This window comes from Platalea leucorodia (assembly GCF_965183815.1).
Source record: "Platalea leucorodia genome assembly, chromosome: 12".
NCBI classification, from domain to species: Eukaryota; Metazoa; Chordata; class Aves; order Pelecaniformes; family Threskiornithidae; genus Platalea; species Platalea leucorodia.
Genome location: NC_138834.1, coordinates 3,011,094 through 3,026,165, shown reverse-complemented (window position 1 = coordinate 3,026,165; position 15,072 = coordinate 3,011,094). Strand labels below are relative to the sequence as shown.

At 44.8% G+C, this 15,072-nt stretch overlaps 1 protein-coding gene across 1 annotated transcript in view; it reads right to left on the bottom strand.

Annotated features, from left to right (window-relative positions):
- GALNT9 (polypeptide N-acetylgalactosaminyltransferase 9) overlaps positions 1-15,072 on the bottom strand; it is a gene marked incomplete at both ends in the record, with an annotated part of 156,935 nt that overhangs the window by 76,039 nt on the left and 65,824 nt on the right. Inside the window, one exon of the mRNA XM_082324928.1 lies at positions 9,967-10,164. Within this exon, the coding sequence (XP_082181054.1) occupies positions 9,967-10,164 (198 nt within the window). The remainder of the gene's footprint in view (positions 1-9,966; positions 10,165-15,072) is intronic.

Here is a 15,072-nt window from a genome sequence, read left to right as displayed (position 1 = left end):
CTTCAAGTTTACATTTTAAACTTATCTCTTAGTGTGCAATCACATTGCACTTCATCCCCCAACGGACAGAGGACCTTGTGGGACCAGAGCCTCCCAAATAACTTGCACGCTGGCAGACACACCTGGACCAGCTGTCTGTGAGACAGACACAAGATGTGAAGTCAAGTACTCCATGCATGTGAGGCATCAGGCTGTTTCTCCTTTGTTTTATAGACACAGCCTCTGTGCTGGAGGCGAAGTTCACCACCACACAGAGTAGCACAAGAACTGGACAACACTTTGTCTGAAGATTAATACGCAAAAAAAACCCATAAGCTTTGTTGGAAATGAGGAGTCCCTTTACCCATATATTAAAAGTAAGTGCATGTCGAGAGCTGTGGATCAATCATGGTGTGAAGTTTGGCAAAGGACTTCCTGGAGTCAACGCCAGCACATAAATTTCAACCTTTCTGAAGCTGTTCCATGATTAATATTTCTATGTTTGCTGAGGTCAGTCTTTAGAAAAGGAAAAATTTTCGGATGAAGAGACTCTGCCCTCAGATCTGCCACTGACCAACTGGGTGCTTTCAGATAAATCATTTCCCTTCTCTGAGCATCAATTTCTTTACCTGTAAAACTATGGTTCTGCTCTCCTTTACAAAGCAATCGGAAACCTGTCACTGAGCAGCACTACATGAAACAAATTTTGAGATCATTTACCATATGAACACAAGCATTATTTCAATGCAGTACAAGCTAGTGACATTTTCTAGTTTCATTTGTCCACACTTTCTTTGCACCTCTGCACTGGACACAACACCACCTCTTTAAAATTCAAGGTAGGAGCTAGGTTTTGCTACTATAGCCCAGAATTTAAAAATGTAAACTTGACTAACTTTAAGCTGGAGAAACAGCAAGAGCCTGCAACTCCACGTTGGACTTGCAATTCAGCTGCAGGCTGCGTAGAGCCTACTGCAAGGTCACGGGTAGTCACCCTGCGGTCTGAGCTACAGGCCGTGCCCAGGCCCAGGCCCTGGGGAAAGGCCCCCCGTTTTCGTGGGAGCCCGGCAGACCAGACTGCTGAATCAGGGAAACCGGAAAATCATTTGAGAAGCTGAACACTTTTGGAGCTGACCTAGAAGAATGAGCTGCGCTCCCTCTTCCATTGAAAGGGAGGCGATTTTGGACCATCTGGCAGATACAACACCATTCCTAACACTGCTATTGTAAAAAGACATCAGGAAAATTCTAGTTTATGCCCATTTTCTATTTTTCAGTAGAACAGAGAATGTTCTGCCTATGGCGCAAGCTTATGTATATACACCATGAAAATGCCCTATAGAAACAAAGATGACGGAAAAGGTCTAAAACCTATTTTAAGAAGCCTCCTTTACAGCAATGCCCTAATGTTATACTGTCACTATGAAGTCTGTCTTGTCCCAGACACCTGCATGTTTCTTCAATTTGTACAGAAAGCTGTTCACAAGGTATTTGCCCATGACATCTAAGAAACATATTCATGAGGCAGTTTCATACACACGTGAAAAACTGCCCTGGCCGGGAAAATGAACACATTTTTTACCCATGTATTGGTGGATCCCACCGGTAGCAGCAGGTGGCTGTGGAATGGTGTTATCCCATCAGGTCCTTTTTCTCATCAGCAGTTCACCATTTCTACAGCAGGAGGTTAAAAAGGCTTCAAACAAATGGGCAAGATATGGTTGGATAAAACAATTTTTTGCTCCTGGGTCTAATGCATATCCCGACATTGCAGAACACAGTCCAACCTATGGCAGGAACTATTTGGTACCCTTGAACAGGTTCATTTGCTGAAGCGCTGCTATTACTTATCTGTAATGGACTCTGCTGTAGCGCTCACATTACTGGTAACGCTTCAGCATCTCTCCCTTGCACTTTTTCTCAGTTTGAAAGCCATCGCAACCTCTCAGATCATTACAAGCCTATACTGCAGCGCACACTATCCCTCTCATCTTTTCCCTGCATAATTGAAAAAGGCAGCTGTTGATCGAAACGCATTTGATGGGCACTGTTTCCGACCAAGAAGTTGAAATGGCTTGATTAACTCTCACGTTCCACCTTACAGACTGGATGCATTCCCTGGATCATAAGCTGAGGGGACAAGATTCAACGGCGGTTACAAAGGCAAACAGCTGGCTTTCACGGATGACTTTGGACTGAAGTGGGGCTCTCAGCCAGATCCCTGCACCCATTCAGTCAAAAAGGCTGGAGGAAACTGAGGCCAGATGTCACAAGCCCTACAAAGAACCGGCAGCAGGGTCCCCACCAGCACCCTCAGTGCTCGGAGCTCTCCCGCACCCCACAGGCCCCCTCTGGTGTGTGCAAGAAATTCCAGCACTTCTCTGTGTGGTGCTGTTACTTGTGAAGGCTTTCTGTTGAATCAGTCTCCAGTTAGAAGTGCTCTCAGAGCTCTGCGAAAACGACACGTGGTCCTGGGTACTCCTGGCTGGACACAGCCATCTTCTGTTGATGCATACACTTACACACCAGGATCTTTGCAAGATGGATGGCATTTATAAATTCAAGTTATTTGGTAAAATGCATCTTCTATCGTTCCTAGAGCCACGCCTGAAGACAGGCTTGCCTGAAAAGGCTGAGAGCTCTCCTGCACACAGGACCAGACATACCCTACGTATATCCCACTGTCACACCCTGTATCACTGAAAACCATGTTTTGGGCTACCAAGGAATAAATTTGGTCTAGAAACTGAAATAAAAGAAGGACACGGCCAAGGAGAGGGAATTCAGTAGCTGTGAAATGAAATAAGCCCTTGAGGGAATATTTAGGCATTTCTTAAGTGTTAACCATGATATAAAAGGGAAGGATGTGGGGGGCAGAAACACACACCACTTTCTTCATTTTCCTTTTTATGTATTTAAAGCTAAACACAGGCTTCACTGGATGAAGGCTAGAGCATCACTGCTTTGCAAAACTGAGCTGCTAGTTTGGGCTTAGTGTCGCTCTCTTTCCAGCCCCCCCCAAACATCCTCTGGAGGCAGCTCCTTGCAGCGGTAGGATGCTCCCACGGGGACATTCCTCCTGCCTTCCTAATGAGGAACGGCACCGCTCTGCTTTGCAGCCTGCTCTCAGGTGCTGGAGTCTCTCTCTCTCTGGGGGATGGATTTTTGCGGCTGTTGGCTCTGTCCATTAAAACACTGACTTGTTAATTGAATGGGGGTGGGAAATACGTTTTAGATGCAATTACATCATCATCACTCACAGACGAACGCCACTGAGGACTGCCTTTGCAACTCCCTCTCTCTCTTCCAGGTTTTATTTCTTCTCATTAAATATATTCCAATGCAGACTGCACAAGCCTTCATGGCTTATTCAGAAAAAAAAATATTTTCAGGAACGAGCAACAATAGCAGAGCAATGGCAGAAGGAACCACATCCAGCTCTGCCCCGGCCGCATCCTGACGCAAGGGAAGAACTTGCCTACGATGCACAATGTTGAATTTTCTGCATTCTGCATGTTCAACACTTCCATCAGGTTCAACACTTCCATCAGGTTCAACCAGAGTTTTGGGCATTCAGTCCTCATCAAGCCGAGGCCTTTAACTTCCCCATGCTTTGACTGACCCAATTGTAAACTAAGTGTAATGCGATTGCACAGCCCAGTGAGCCGGCAGCCGTGCTGTGAGCCGGGGGACCCTGCCTCTATTCCCAGCTCTGTCATTCATCTGGTCTTCAGCGAGTCACCTCCCTCTGCCTCTGTTTCTCCATCTGTGAAGCACACATCATAACACTGGGTAAACGTCTGAGAACTGCTTCAGCAGCTCAGAGCCTAAGATTCAATTCTAAAAGCACTGTAAGCATATAGGTGGATAATTTTATACTGGACTACAGTGTTATAGCGACATATTGCAAACACTTTTAAAAAAACCTGCCCCCAGAAAAGCATGAGACCCTCACTTGGATGTCATCACTGGGTTTTTCCAGTCCCTGAAAAACTCCAGTATATCTACCACTTTTAGTAGCGTGCAGCAAAGACTTCCTTTGAAAGTCAGAAATGGCTATATAGGCAAAAGCTGCGTTTGCACGTCTTAAACACTGCTCACTAGCAAATGAGAAGGTGCATGCCCTTAGCACCTCACAGCTTCAGAGTAAAATATATTAACCTAAACCACACCTGCTTTATATAAAAGGACCTTTTTCCTGAAGTCATGCCCTTTCTAGTAAAACAGTGACATTTTTAGAAGGAAGGTATCACAAAATAGCAATTAGAGGTGTATTATTTTTTACCAACACCTCAAAGGTGTTGGGAAACTTATTTGATCTGTGGAATAGTCTTTGACACAACTGAGGATGTTACAAGCATTAATTATAATCAACAGCAGCACTCAGAGAACAATGTGGGAAACAGAGCAAAATGTTTTTTGCAGCTAAAACCTTAAAATACAGCATAGAATAGTATTGATTCTGCATAGGAGAAAGATACGGCATAGTCAATTTGTGGAAATTGCCTGATGGCACGGCTGTAGCAAGGGAGATACGAGAGAGACGTTACTCTGGGCAGTACCCTGGGGCAAGGGCAGAAGCAGAGAGCAGCGCTGCGTGGTGGCAAACCCTCCCTGCCCGCCCGCCCGCGGGGCAGCAGGCACAGCGCGGGTGGCCACGAGGGAAGAGAGGCACGGTGCGGGAGAGGGCAGAGCTTGTGTGGGATGGGGTGCCAGAAACAGAGGGTGCGCTGGCCAGAAACGAAAGCCACTTGCTGTGGGTCTGAGTCACGACTATTTCGTTTTAGCGAGATCTCCGGGAGCACGGCTCTGTTGGCAAAACTCCAGCAGGCACCGATACCTGTTTCTCCTGCCAGGTGCATCCCCCTCCTTCCCTCTACAGACAACTGAAGGATGCTGCCTGGGGGCTTCGTCGAGAACACGTGAAGGAGAAAGGGATGAGCACTAGACTGACATTCTGCACGTGATACAGTAAGTCTTCCTCTCCCTTCTGCGTCTTTCTCCCCCTGCCTTAAGGTCAGTATACATGCAATCAGGTCACATGTGAAGCAGTTTCCAGAGCATACAACATGTCCAGTTTCCAGGACAACTGACCTACAGACACTCACACACAAATACAAACACAAATATAACTATAAATAAATATATAAACATAAACATAAACATATATATATACACACAGGGATAAGGCAGAGGGGGGAGAGAGAGAGAGAGAGAGAAAGAGATTCAAATGACACATCACACCCCAAATCTTTGAGTTTTCCACCCTTCCTGGCAGGATGTTCCTTTGATTCAGGTTCCTAAGCAGCGCCTCACCCCTGGCCTGACAGCTAAGTGGGGAAACCTGCAGAAGCATTTATTTTTTCTTACAATTCATGTCTTCTGCAAGACAGAGTCACATCAGGCCGTGAGAACAGAACTCAAGGACAGATTTACTGCTCAGGAGCTACAGGAAAAAACCTGACAAGCTTAATGATGGGAAGGTTTGTTAACCTCTTTGGAGAGCTACAGCATGTGAAAAAAAGCAACCCAGAATGCTTGGCTGGAAAGGCAGGGCAACAGGGATGTGGAATAACTCTCTGATGCCCCACAGAAGTACATTTTTTGGAACAGGCAGGATACCTGTAAGAACCTGGGCAAATAAAAAAGAAACTGCTCTGTTATAGGCTCCTGTGAACCAGCACCTGAAAAGATGGCCATAATCCATCAATAAACAGCCAGCAGCTTTATTATTGCATGACAGCATGGTTTATCCTGAAAGACTTTATAGACGAGCCCCTTCCTAAGCTCAGGCACACAGGCGGCTTTCTTCCCAGAGCAGCAAAGCCCCAACACGGCTGCATCAGCATCGCTAGGACAGAGCAGCGCGGGGCCTGACTTGCACGTGAGATGGGCACACACGCTCCCAGCTAGAGCAGGCAGCACAAACCACTTCACCGTGGGCATATCAGACGCTAATTTATATACATGAGCAAGACACGCGTGCTTTCTGGAGTGGCTGATTCAGCGTGAGTACATACGCGTTCCTACTGGTCCCAAGCTATGGCATATTAAAGCAATAAGTGAGAACATATGCAACAATGAAATGCACCAGTGCTGCTGGAGGAAGATAAAATGGAAAGCTGTGCAGTGCTTGGCTGAGCGAGGCTGACTAATGACTCTAATGTTAGTGGCTGCTGATCAAGAAATCAAACCCAGAGCAGTCCATCATGATCATGGCAGGTGAGGGAAGATGAGCCAGAGCCAGGGCTCAGGATACCACAAACCTTCCTTGCTGTTCCAAAAAACAGTAGTATCTTCTGCATACAGAAACCCCCCCCCGCTTGTTTCAATGCATAGTCAAATTCATCAGAAACCCTCTGAAATAGGATCCTTTGTTACACAGTTTGTTGCCAGATGATAAGGACATTTTTGGGCAGTGTGTTCTCAGGAACACAAATGGAGAATGACGTGATGGACACAGCGTGTCAAAATAACAATCCTCATTTAAATCTTCACGTTAGAGACATCTTACATCTCAAATGTCAAACATGCCAAATGGATTGCCTGCAGAAGCCGATTCGGGGAACATCAATTGTTCTGAATCTCAGAGTATTAACGTGGGGGAAAAAAAAAGAACCGACTTAAAACTGTATCAGAAATCTTTACAAAATCTGACATTTTGTTCTTGCTATTTCTTTACCTTTGTTTGCACTTCAAGGCCACATTCCCCTTTGTCACTTGGACCACAACAGCTGATCTGACACTGTATGGCGTGCACTTGACCTGACTGCCTGCGCGGTGCCCCCCCGACTTGAGGGACGGTTCCCGCTCCTTCCCAGCAAGGCTCTGAGTAGGACCACACCGCTGCTGGTGCTCAAGAAAGCAGAGGATCAGGCTTCAAACAGAAAACTTCTGAGAAAAGAAGTAACGACATCTGTTGTGTAATCCCAGAAGAAAACAGGAATCAGACTCTACTTTCTAAGTGTCTCACCCGGTTCTGCAGATCGATGATATTTATTCATACAACGCAAACATCAGAAATGCCAGGGCTCTGATCCTCACTGATACCAGGGTACGCATTCTTTTTAACACTGAAAATCTTTAATCCCTTTGGAGATCTGGGAGGAAGTATTCAGCTACACCAACCACAAAACCAGTCATGGCGTTATTAGTTATTAGCCTTTTCTTTTACAAAACACACAGAGAGACACAAGGCAAACCCACTATTTGCTGAAGACAGTGTCAAAGGAAGCCTTAAGAGGGACAGCGTCAGCAAGGACTAAAGGAACTTGCCGTTTTCATGCGGATGAACAGTCCTGCAATCTTATGAATGCACTGAACAGACACACGGATCCAAACACCATCAATGTGGACCGGTTTGCATGCCTTGCAAACTGGACTGAAACAGAAATCATGGCTGCAGTACATGGTTTGGAAAGCTGGTTACAAAACCAGAATCTGTACCAAACCAAGAGAGACTTGTGAAAAAGTTTGTTCACTAGCCTGACTTCTCCTTCCTTTTGAAAAAATACCTTAAATTTTCTACAGCTACTAAGTTCCATCACGGGTGCTTTCAAATCTCAATTCTAAGTACAGACTTCCTGATTCTTTTCATCAATAACACTCGCATGTTCACTCTTTCCATTACCATAATTACACTAGCATATCACTTAAAAGCCACAAAATTGCATTCCATTTTATAGGCAGGTATAACACAACAGCCCAGCCAAATGCTTTAGCAAATCCATCCAGGTGCTACTGCTTCAGAGGCCCATCAGGAATCAGCGCAGTGTGGCTATGAAGTGGATGCTCCGCTCTCCTAGATCACCACCTTCAAAGCACATGCTCCCAGGGCGACAGGTAAGTGTTCACGGTTCGACGTTGATGTCTCTGCATTTTAGGGCATGTAATTCACAATTTGCCGGAGAGATACTTATGCAATCACAACGTCTCAGCGCTCCTGATATTTGTCAGCATGGGTTGGGCGCTCTCCTCCTTGTGCTGCTTGTCTCATCTGTCTCTGGGCGGTTTATGCACTGTTGAATTGGAGGGTTTTTTTCACTCGGGTTCAGAATAAAGTCGCTGCTCTCAAGAGCCAGCTACTGACGTGCATCAGATTTCAACACTGCTCAGTGCTTGAGTTTGGACCTTATTCACTTCTGTATCAGTCCAGCTCAGCGCCAGTATAACTCCGGCAAGAGCTTGAACATAAACCTGACGAAAGCCCATGGTAAATCAGGCCTTGTACTGCTGAAAAAAACCTTTTATCCCAGCATTACAGGGACGAGATTCCTTATTCTCTATTAAAAAGATCTGCAGTTGAATTTCCAGAAATGTTTTGCAGATGCAGCTCCCGTACTTTAGGGAGTGCACAAGCTACCACCACTGAAAATCATGTCTAAGGACCCTGCTGAGCTTTAACCTCTTAGTTCAGTCTTATCTGATACGTGATCATTGTCTCCAGAACAGAAGATACTCAAATACTAGAACAACTCATGTGAAAATTAATACAGTGATTTCACATATAAACTGGAAGTAATGAAGTGTGCAAAACCTTTCAGGAATAAAATACTGAAACCGTGATTTCAGGAATGAAAGCTTTGGCTGATTAATTTTCCTTCATCAATAAACTCTTTCTCAGAGCTCAGTGAAATAGATATAAACCACCTGCACTTCTAAAACAATGTGAGGAGAGCAGAGCTTGTTATCCAGGCAAACTGATTTCCTAAATAATTACTTTCCTGCTTATTGAGGTTTCAAGCTGAGCAAAGGGCCAGTGATGAAGGACTGTGCCGACCTGCAGTAACTAAGGTTAATGTGACTGTATAGCTCTGTTTTGCAGGCCCGGGGCATGAGAATGAACCTAGGAGCAACTTGCAACACTTGTTCAAACAGGGATTGAAATATTACTGCACGAGGGACAGATCCTGTGAGATGGTCCCATACCAATCACTGAGAAATGTGAACGGTTCGTCCGTGTCCTTTCGCTTCCAAAAGACCACTTGGATCCTTTCAGTTGGGTATGGTGTTTGAAGAGCTCGGCCTAGAGTTTTCACTTACTTTAGGATGAACCTGATAGACATCAAAATGAAGATGACTCTAAGGTGGCAATTTGTGTCCTTCCTAAGAAATCTCAAAAACAGGGCAGAGCAACCTAAAGTGCATACCTGGGCTTCATATTTTTTAGCAATTATTTCAACAGTTGCTAACAACAGTACCCTTCACCCAGCACAGTACCTCTCAGAGGAGCTGTTAGACAAGCATCTGCACTGGAGATGAAGGGCTAGAAGACAGGAATTTTCAAATGAAGGGGAAAGAAAACCCCTTTCTTATCAGTTCCTGTTTTCCCACTGTAACAATTCTCAAAAATGCTATCACAATTCCTGAAACAGTATTTCCTTAGAAAATTCCATTTTTGTAAGGTAAAATGTTCTCTTATAGAGAAAGATAAAATGACACTCTGACTACATGGTCCAGCTCCATTTTAAAATTCATCCAGTAGGAAAACTCAGAACACGTGCAAAGTTCTCCAAAAAAACCAGCAACTTTCCAACAAGGCAAGGCTAACACGTCTCCTACTGGTGCTGCTGGGAAGCTCTGGTTTGGGCTGATGGCCAAAAGTGCTTCCTACGGACCAAAAGTGAAGGCAGCCTCTTTGTAGTCACATACCTTCGTTTCTCATACACACAACGTTTCACTGGCTTATCACTCATGCCAGAGTCTGTTAGAAAATAAAAGCATAAATGAAAAAGATCCTGCTACCCTACTAAGGGCCACAACGCGAACTTGAACCACACATCGACAGCTGGAGCACGTGCACGTTGTGGTGCAGCTCTGAGATGCGACACATGCATCCATAGCTTTGCAGAGCCATCTGTTTTCCTCAGCTTCATTTTGCTATCCCCGTACAAAGCCTCTAGCCTTGCTTCACTTAAATTCCTCCTCAGCAGACAGTTGAGATGGAAATGTTGCTAGTACCAAAATGACAGCACATGGGAGATTTACCTGATGGGAGCTGACTCATCCCCTTTATCGAGCCAGTCCTGCGGTGGGATTATGTACATGCACCAGAGGCCCCAGTTATAGCCGTGGGCTGCGTTGGCATATTGCTGCACTTCAAAAGTGTTGTACTTAATATTGTCAATTGCTGGTAAGATGATCCGCTTTCGATCTTCTTTGATCCGGGTAAGTGCAGGTTCCACCCTGAGAACAATAAAAACAGGAAAATGTTTTACAGCCATCCAGTAATCCCAGGTCCTGCTTTGCAGGCTGATAAAACAAAGTTCTCTAATACCGAGAGCAGTAACCCAGCGAGACGGCAGCCCACAACACAGCACAGCGGGATCAAACATGGATCACTGTCCTACCCTGAGGGGGCTGGAGCTTGGAGTGGGATACTTCACACAGCACATGAATTACTACCTTTATGAAGCTGTACCAGAGTTTAACAAAACAAAACTTTACCAAACGCTTATTCTGAGACCTGGAGACTGTCAACTCATTTTGCGATGGACGAGTGTTGAGAGACACTATCGCCAAGCGTGACTAAATGGTCTCCTAACGGCTACACCACCAGGATGCCTGGTAGCGATTAAATACCTGCTCTTGCTGACGAAGCCTGAAGAACAAAACACACACCAGGGACTGGATGAATCTGAAGGTTACTCAAAGGTTTTAATCTTGTTTCCTAAGGACTGACCCCATCGGATCCGGTTTGAATGACAAGCGTGGCTGCATTATGCCTTCTAAAACCTCTTTGGTGATGAGAAGATTTCAATTGCCAGATGGTGCAAAAGCAGCGAACTGCAGGAAATGTGCCAACATTTCAAAAGGCTTTAAAACATCAATGTGCTTTCAACAGAAGCTACATCCCAAAGTGTTTCAGGAAAGTAAAAAGCTTCAGTGCAAACATTCATTTCTGACCGAGGTGGTCTGAAGTTGCTATGAATTTACAGAGAAACTGATCCAAAGAGGTAGCAGACTTCCACAAGGGTGGAAGGCACTTCTCAAAGCAGCATTAGAAACAGCCACTGGTTCACTGCTTTGTAACTCTGCTTCCCCTTGAAATAAGCTTTGAAGATTTTGCAGAGCTCTCACGTGTATCTTTAAGGGAATGGTGGTTTGCTGCGATTCACAGAGGTAGTAGGATTTGAACACCGATCTTTTCTCGTTTTTCTTTTGTTGTGGGTTAAAAGGCAATTGTTCCTTTGTGGTTTCACGTTTGTTACCTTGTATTTTGTTTGTTATCTTATATTTAGTTTGTTACCATGTACTTCCTTGTGTAGGCCAACAGAAAGGGACAAGTTAGGAAATGAATTCAGCCTCCCATTTTCAATCTTCACTGCCTCAATCTGAACTATCATAAATTTTCTGATCTCTTCTGTAGGAAGACAGCAATTTCTCTATACTTGAATACAGCCAAAATATTTGTCTTTTATGTACACAGGCTCCATATTGCTTACATGAGGTCGTGTACTGCTTGCCTTCTCTTCTTTTTACCCGTCCCACATCAGCAAAAAGACATGTAGATTCAGTGAAACCCTTGAGTATTGATGATGAGCTACTTACTGCAAATAAACCATCACAAAACAATGTAAAATAAGAGCATAACTGACAAAAAGACAAGTTGTCACAGCATTTCATTTGGAGAGAAGTCAAAGAGAGTTAAACTAGTTTTATTCAGATTCCTCTAGAAAAATGACATTTGAATTTATCAGCTGGATACCAATAACACAGAGCATGGAAGTTTTAATAAAAAGGATGATGACAAGCATAGTGGGAAGAGAAGAACGACATTGCAAGTTGCAGAAATTCCCCCTGGCCAGGAAGGTTATGAAAGAGATGTTCATCTCATATGCAATACGTACTGTTTTGTTACTCGGTTTATTCTGGGAATAAATCGGTGCAGCCCTCGTGACTGCAATGGCCTGAGATCTCTCTTACTACTGCCTGCCACCTGCAAGTTTGGTGCAGTACTGCTGCTGTCAAAGCCCAGTCCTGCAAGGTACCAAAGACCTCCATGGAAGCAGGAAGGTGCGTCGGCCCAGAGGAGGTACAGTCATTTCAGCTCAGGTTGGTTAAGTACCTTTTTGGCTTTAAAATACTTCCTTAGTCATACCTTGTTTCTTTTTTCCCCTTTTTTTTGCATGGCCTTTAAAGAACTCCACCCCAGACTCAAAGGAGGTTTTTTTTTTCTGTGGGAGAGACAAGGAAGAACTGAGAGAGATTCAGGACAGCGCAGTACATGATTCAGAATGCCAATCTGTGTGGTCTTTAGGCCACGCTCATGCACCCACACAGAGAGCCAATGTGACCCACCAAATCAGGATAAACCACTTCTGTTACTAATACGAGATTATACTTATGAGATGAACTGTTTTAAAAACCAGTGGGTGGACGGCAGAAAAACTCTTGCAACTCCAATGAAGCAGGGAAGAATGCAGAAAAGATGAATCTGCTTTGCTCTTCCCATAATGTTACCTCTGCTCATCAGCCTAGAGGCAGCAGAAGAAAATACAGCAGAACAACGGAGACGTCAGCCAGACGCCCCTCTCCCATCATGAACCAGGTGCCTCCATGCATGGCTGTGGTAGCCCCTGTGTACAACATCAACAGAAGGCTCTCCCACTCCCTTCTGGCCTCTGAAGCAAAGGCTTTCGAAATACCAAACAACAGGTATAGATGTCACTAATGACAGGCCACTAATTGTTTGACTGGAAGAAGAATCCTCCTCTTTGTGGTTGTGGAGAAAAAAAAACGACCTCGGAGCAGGTCACTGTCCACACGGAGCACTTGCAGGAGCAGCCTCGTTACAAAACTGACTCCGAGCTCCCTTGCAAGCCAACCACCCCCGCGGGGCGGCCCACTCCCGCAGCCCCCGGGCATCGCTGCAGCAGATCTGGCGCAGTCGCAGAGCAGAGGATTACACCCCGCAGCGAGATCTGGTGCACATCGCAGGACACAGCCGCGCCCAGTGACTCCCATAGCACGCACAGATGTGTTATGTTTGGGTCTGATTTCCAGATCTGCCCCGCAAAGCTGAAAACTGACTGCATGCCTTCTGAAGCAGAAATCTCTACATGGGTTTCCTTGGTAAGAATTCTGTCATTCACTACCATCGGATCCTGGAAACAGGTCTTTGACAAGCAAGGAAAGACTAGGAGTTTTTAAAACTATTTTTATCTCTCTTCGTTAGAGTTCTTTGGTCACCAAATCCTCAAATCCTCAATTATTGGGATGTTCATGTTGATACAAAGCAAGACCGTTTAACCATCATACTTAAAACTACCCTGAAGTTTCCATGTTCCTTCTACAGTTCCTCCTTGCGTGCTCATTTTGCAAGTATTTTACTTTGAAGGGTAGATTGAGATCATGTAATGCAAAAGCTAAAAGAGATAAGGAATTCTTCTCCCTTAATGTCAGAAGTCTGCAATAGACCCCCCACATCCAAGGTAATTGCTTCAAACTTTCATTCTCAGCAGAGAGAGGCAGAGGCTGGCACTTTTATAGTAAGATGCTTCTCATAATAATGTAGACACTGAAAATAGGTGAGATTAATAATGTTCCAGAGGAGCCTAATTTGAATATAAAGGGAATTTAGCCTGCTACTTTGCAAGACAGCTTAAAATGGGACTGTTGAAGTGTATCCCCAATGATGGTTAGAAAAAGAATGTGAAGAAAATATTTAACAGTCACTCTGATTTTCAGCCCTCAGTCATATTTGTGATTGTGTTCATCTGATACCTGTGTCTTGGAAATGCTAATCTGGGTCCTCATGTTCTTCATAACAAGAAGAACAGTCCATCCCCTGTCACACCAGCCAGCACCAAACCACTCCCGTCACTCTCCAGCTGACTGAATTCCTGGGGTTTTCCGGCTGGATGGCTTACATTCATGACCACCTGACTTGGTGCTTTGCATCTGAAGATGCACAAGGAGGGATCTCTGGAGTGTAATACAACAGTCGGATCAAAATCCATGATGAAATTTCATTAATCTCTATCGATCTATTAATTTGAAATCTCAGATTTTGAACTTTCACAAAATCTGAGGCACCTGAAAGCTGTCCATGTGGTGGAAGTTCTGTTTCAGTCCCCTGCACTCAAGATATGTAAATGTTGAAGATATTACTACTTCAGCAAGCGTTGATCTCTCTACCCTCAGGTTACAGACGAAGTAAAATGCCAAGGTTATGGAGTGAGCTGGTATGAAAGCAACTGCTGGAACTTCATTTTCTCAACCTCCCATTCCCCCCAACGGAGGTGACTTTCTTCCTCTGTCTGTGTCCACAGGTGTGGAAAGCACATCCCCACAGGTATTAGGAAGAGGAACGGTTCAGTATCTGCACAGACTGCACATTTATCTAACTTCCAAAATATGTTCGCACCCGCAAGTAAGAGAGCAGGCTCTGAGTCACAGATGGAAAGAGAAAATCCAGTGCAGAGTTGTTCCCTGTTACTCAGCAGAACCCAGAATAGAGAGCCTTTTCATTAAACATCGTACACCTGTGAGATTTCACAGCCTGTCGTGCCCGATCAGGGACAGCAGAAATAGCAACGGGGAGTTCAGACGCCAAGTCCTAGCTCATCTCAGCGAGACCCACAGGAACATTCAAATCCCAGATTCTGCCCGTGCCCTCCGCACCACCGACACCCCTGGTGCTCTGTTTTTCTGCCTGCCAAGATCCCTAGGTAACGGCCAGTGAAGAAGGACTATTGGCTTGGACAGGACTGGGTAATGGCCTGTGTTTACATTGCTTATCTTAGGTAATCCATGAAATATGAGGGGTTTTTTACAGCTAGAAAGTCCAGCCTTGGAGCAGCTCCATTAGGCTCAATGGACTTACACAGGAGCTTTGTCTCTGTAAGCTGAGCTGCACATTCATCAAATCCTTTGTCAACTTTGCTGGTAATTCTGCCTTTCTCTAATTGCTTCAGGTTTTTGAAAGGATTATGATTAAATCTTTCCTAGTAATTTCTAATTTTTTTCCTAATTTTAAGCTGCTACATTATTATGTAGATTTACTCGTCCTCTTTACAGACACCAGTGTTCTTTCCCAGGTTTTTCCCCCTCTTGTTTTTTCCACTGTGCTTCTGCGGAAGTCAGGTGCTC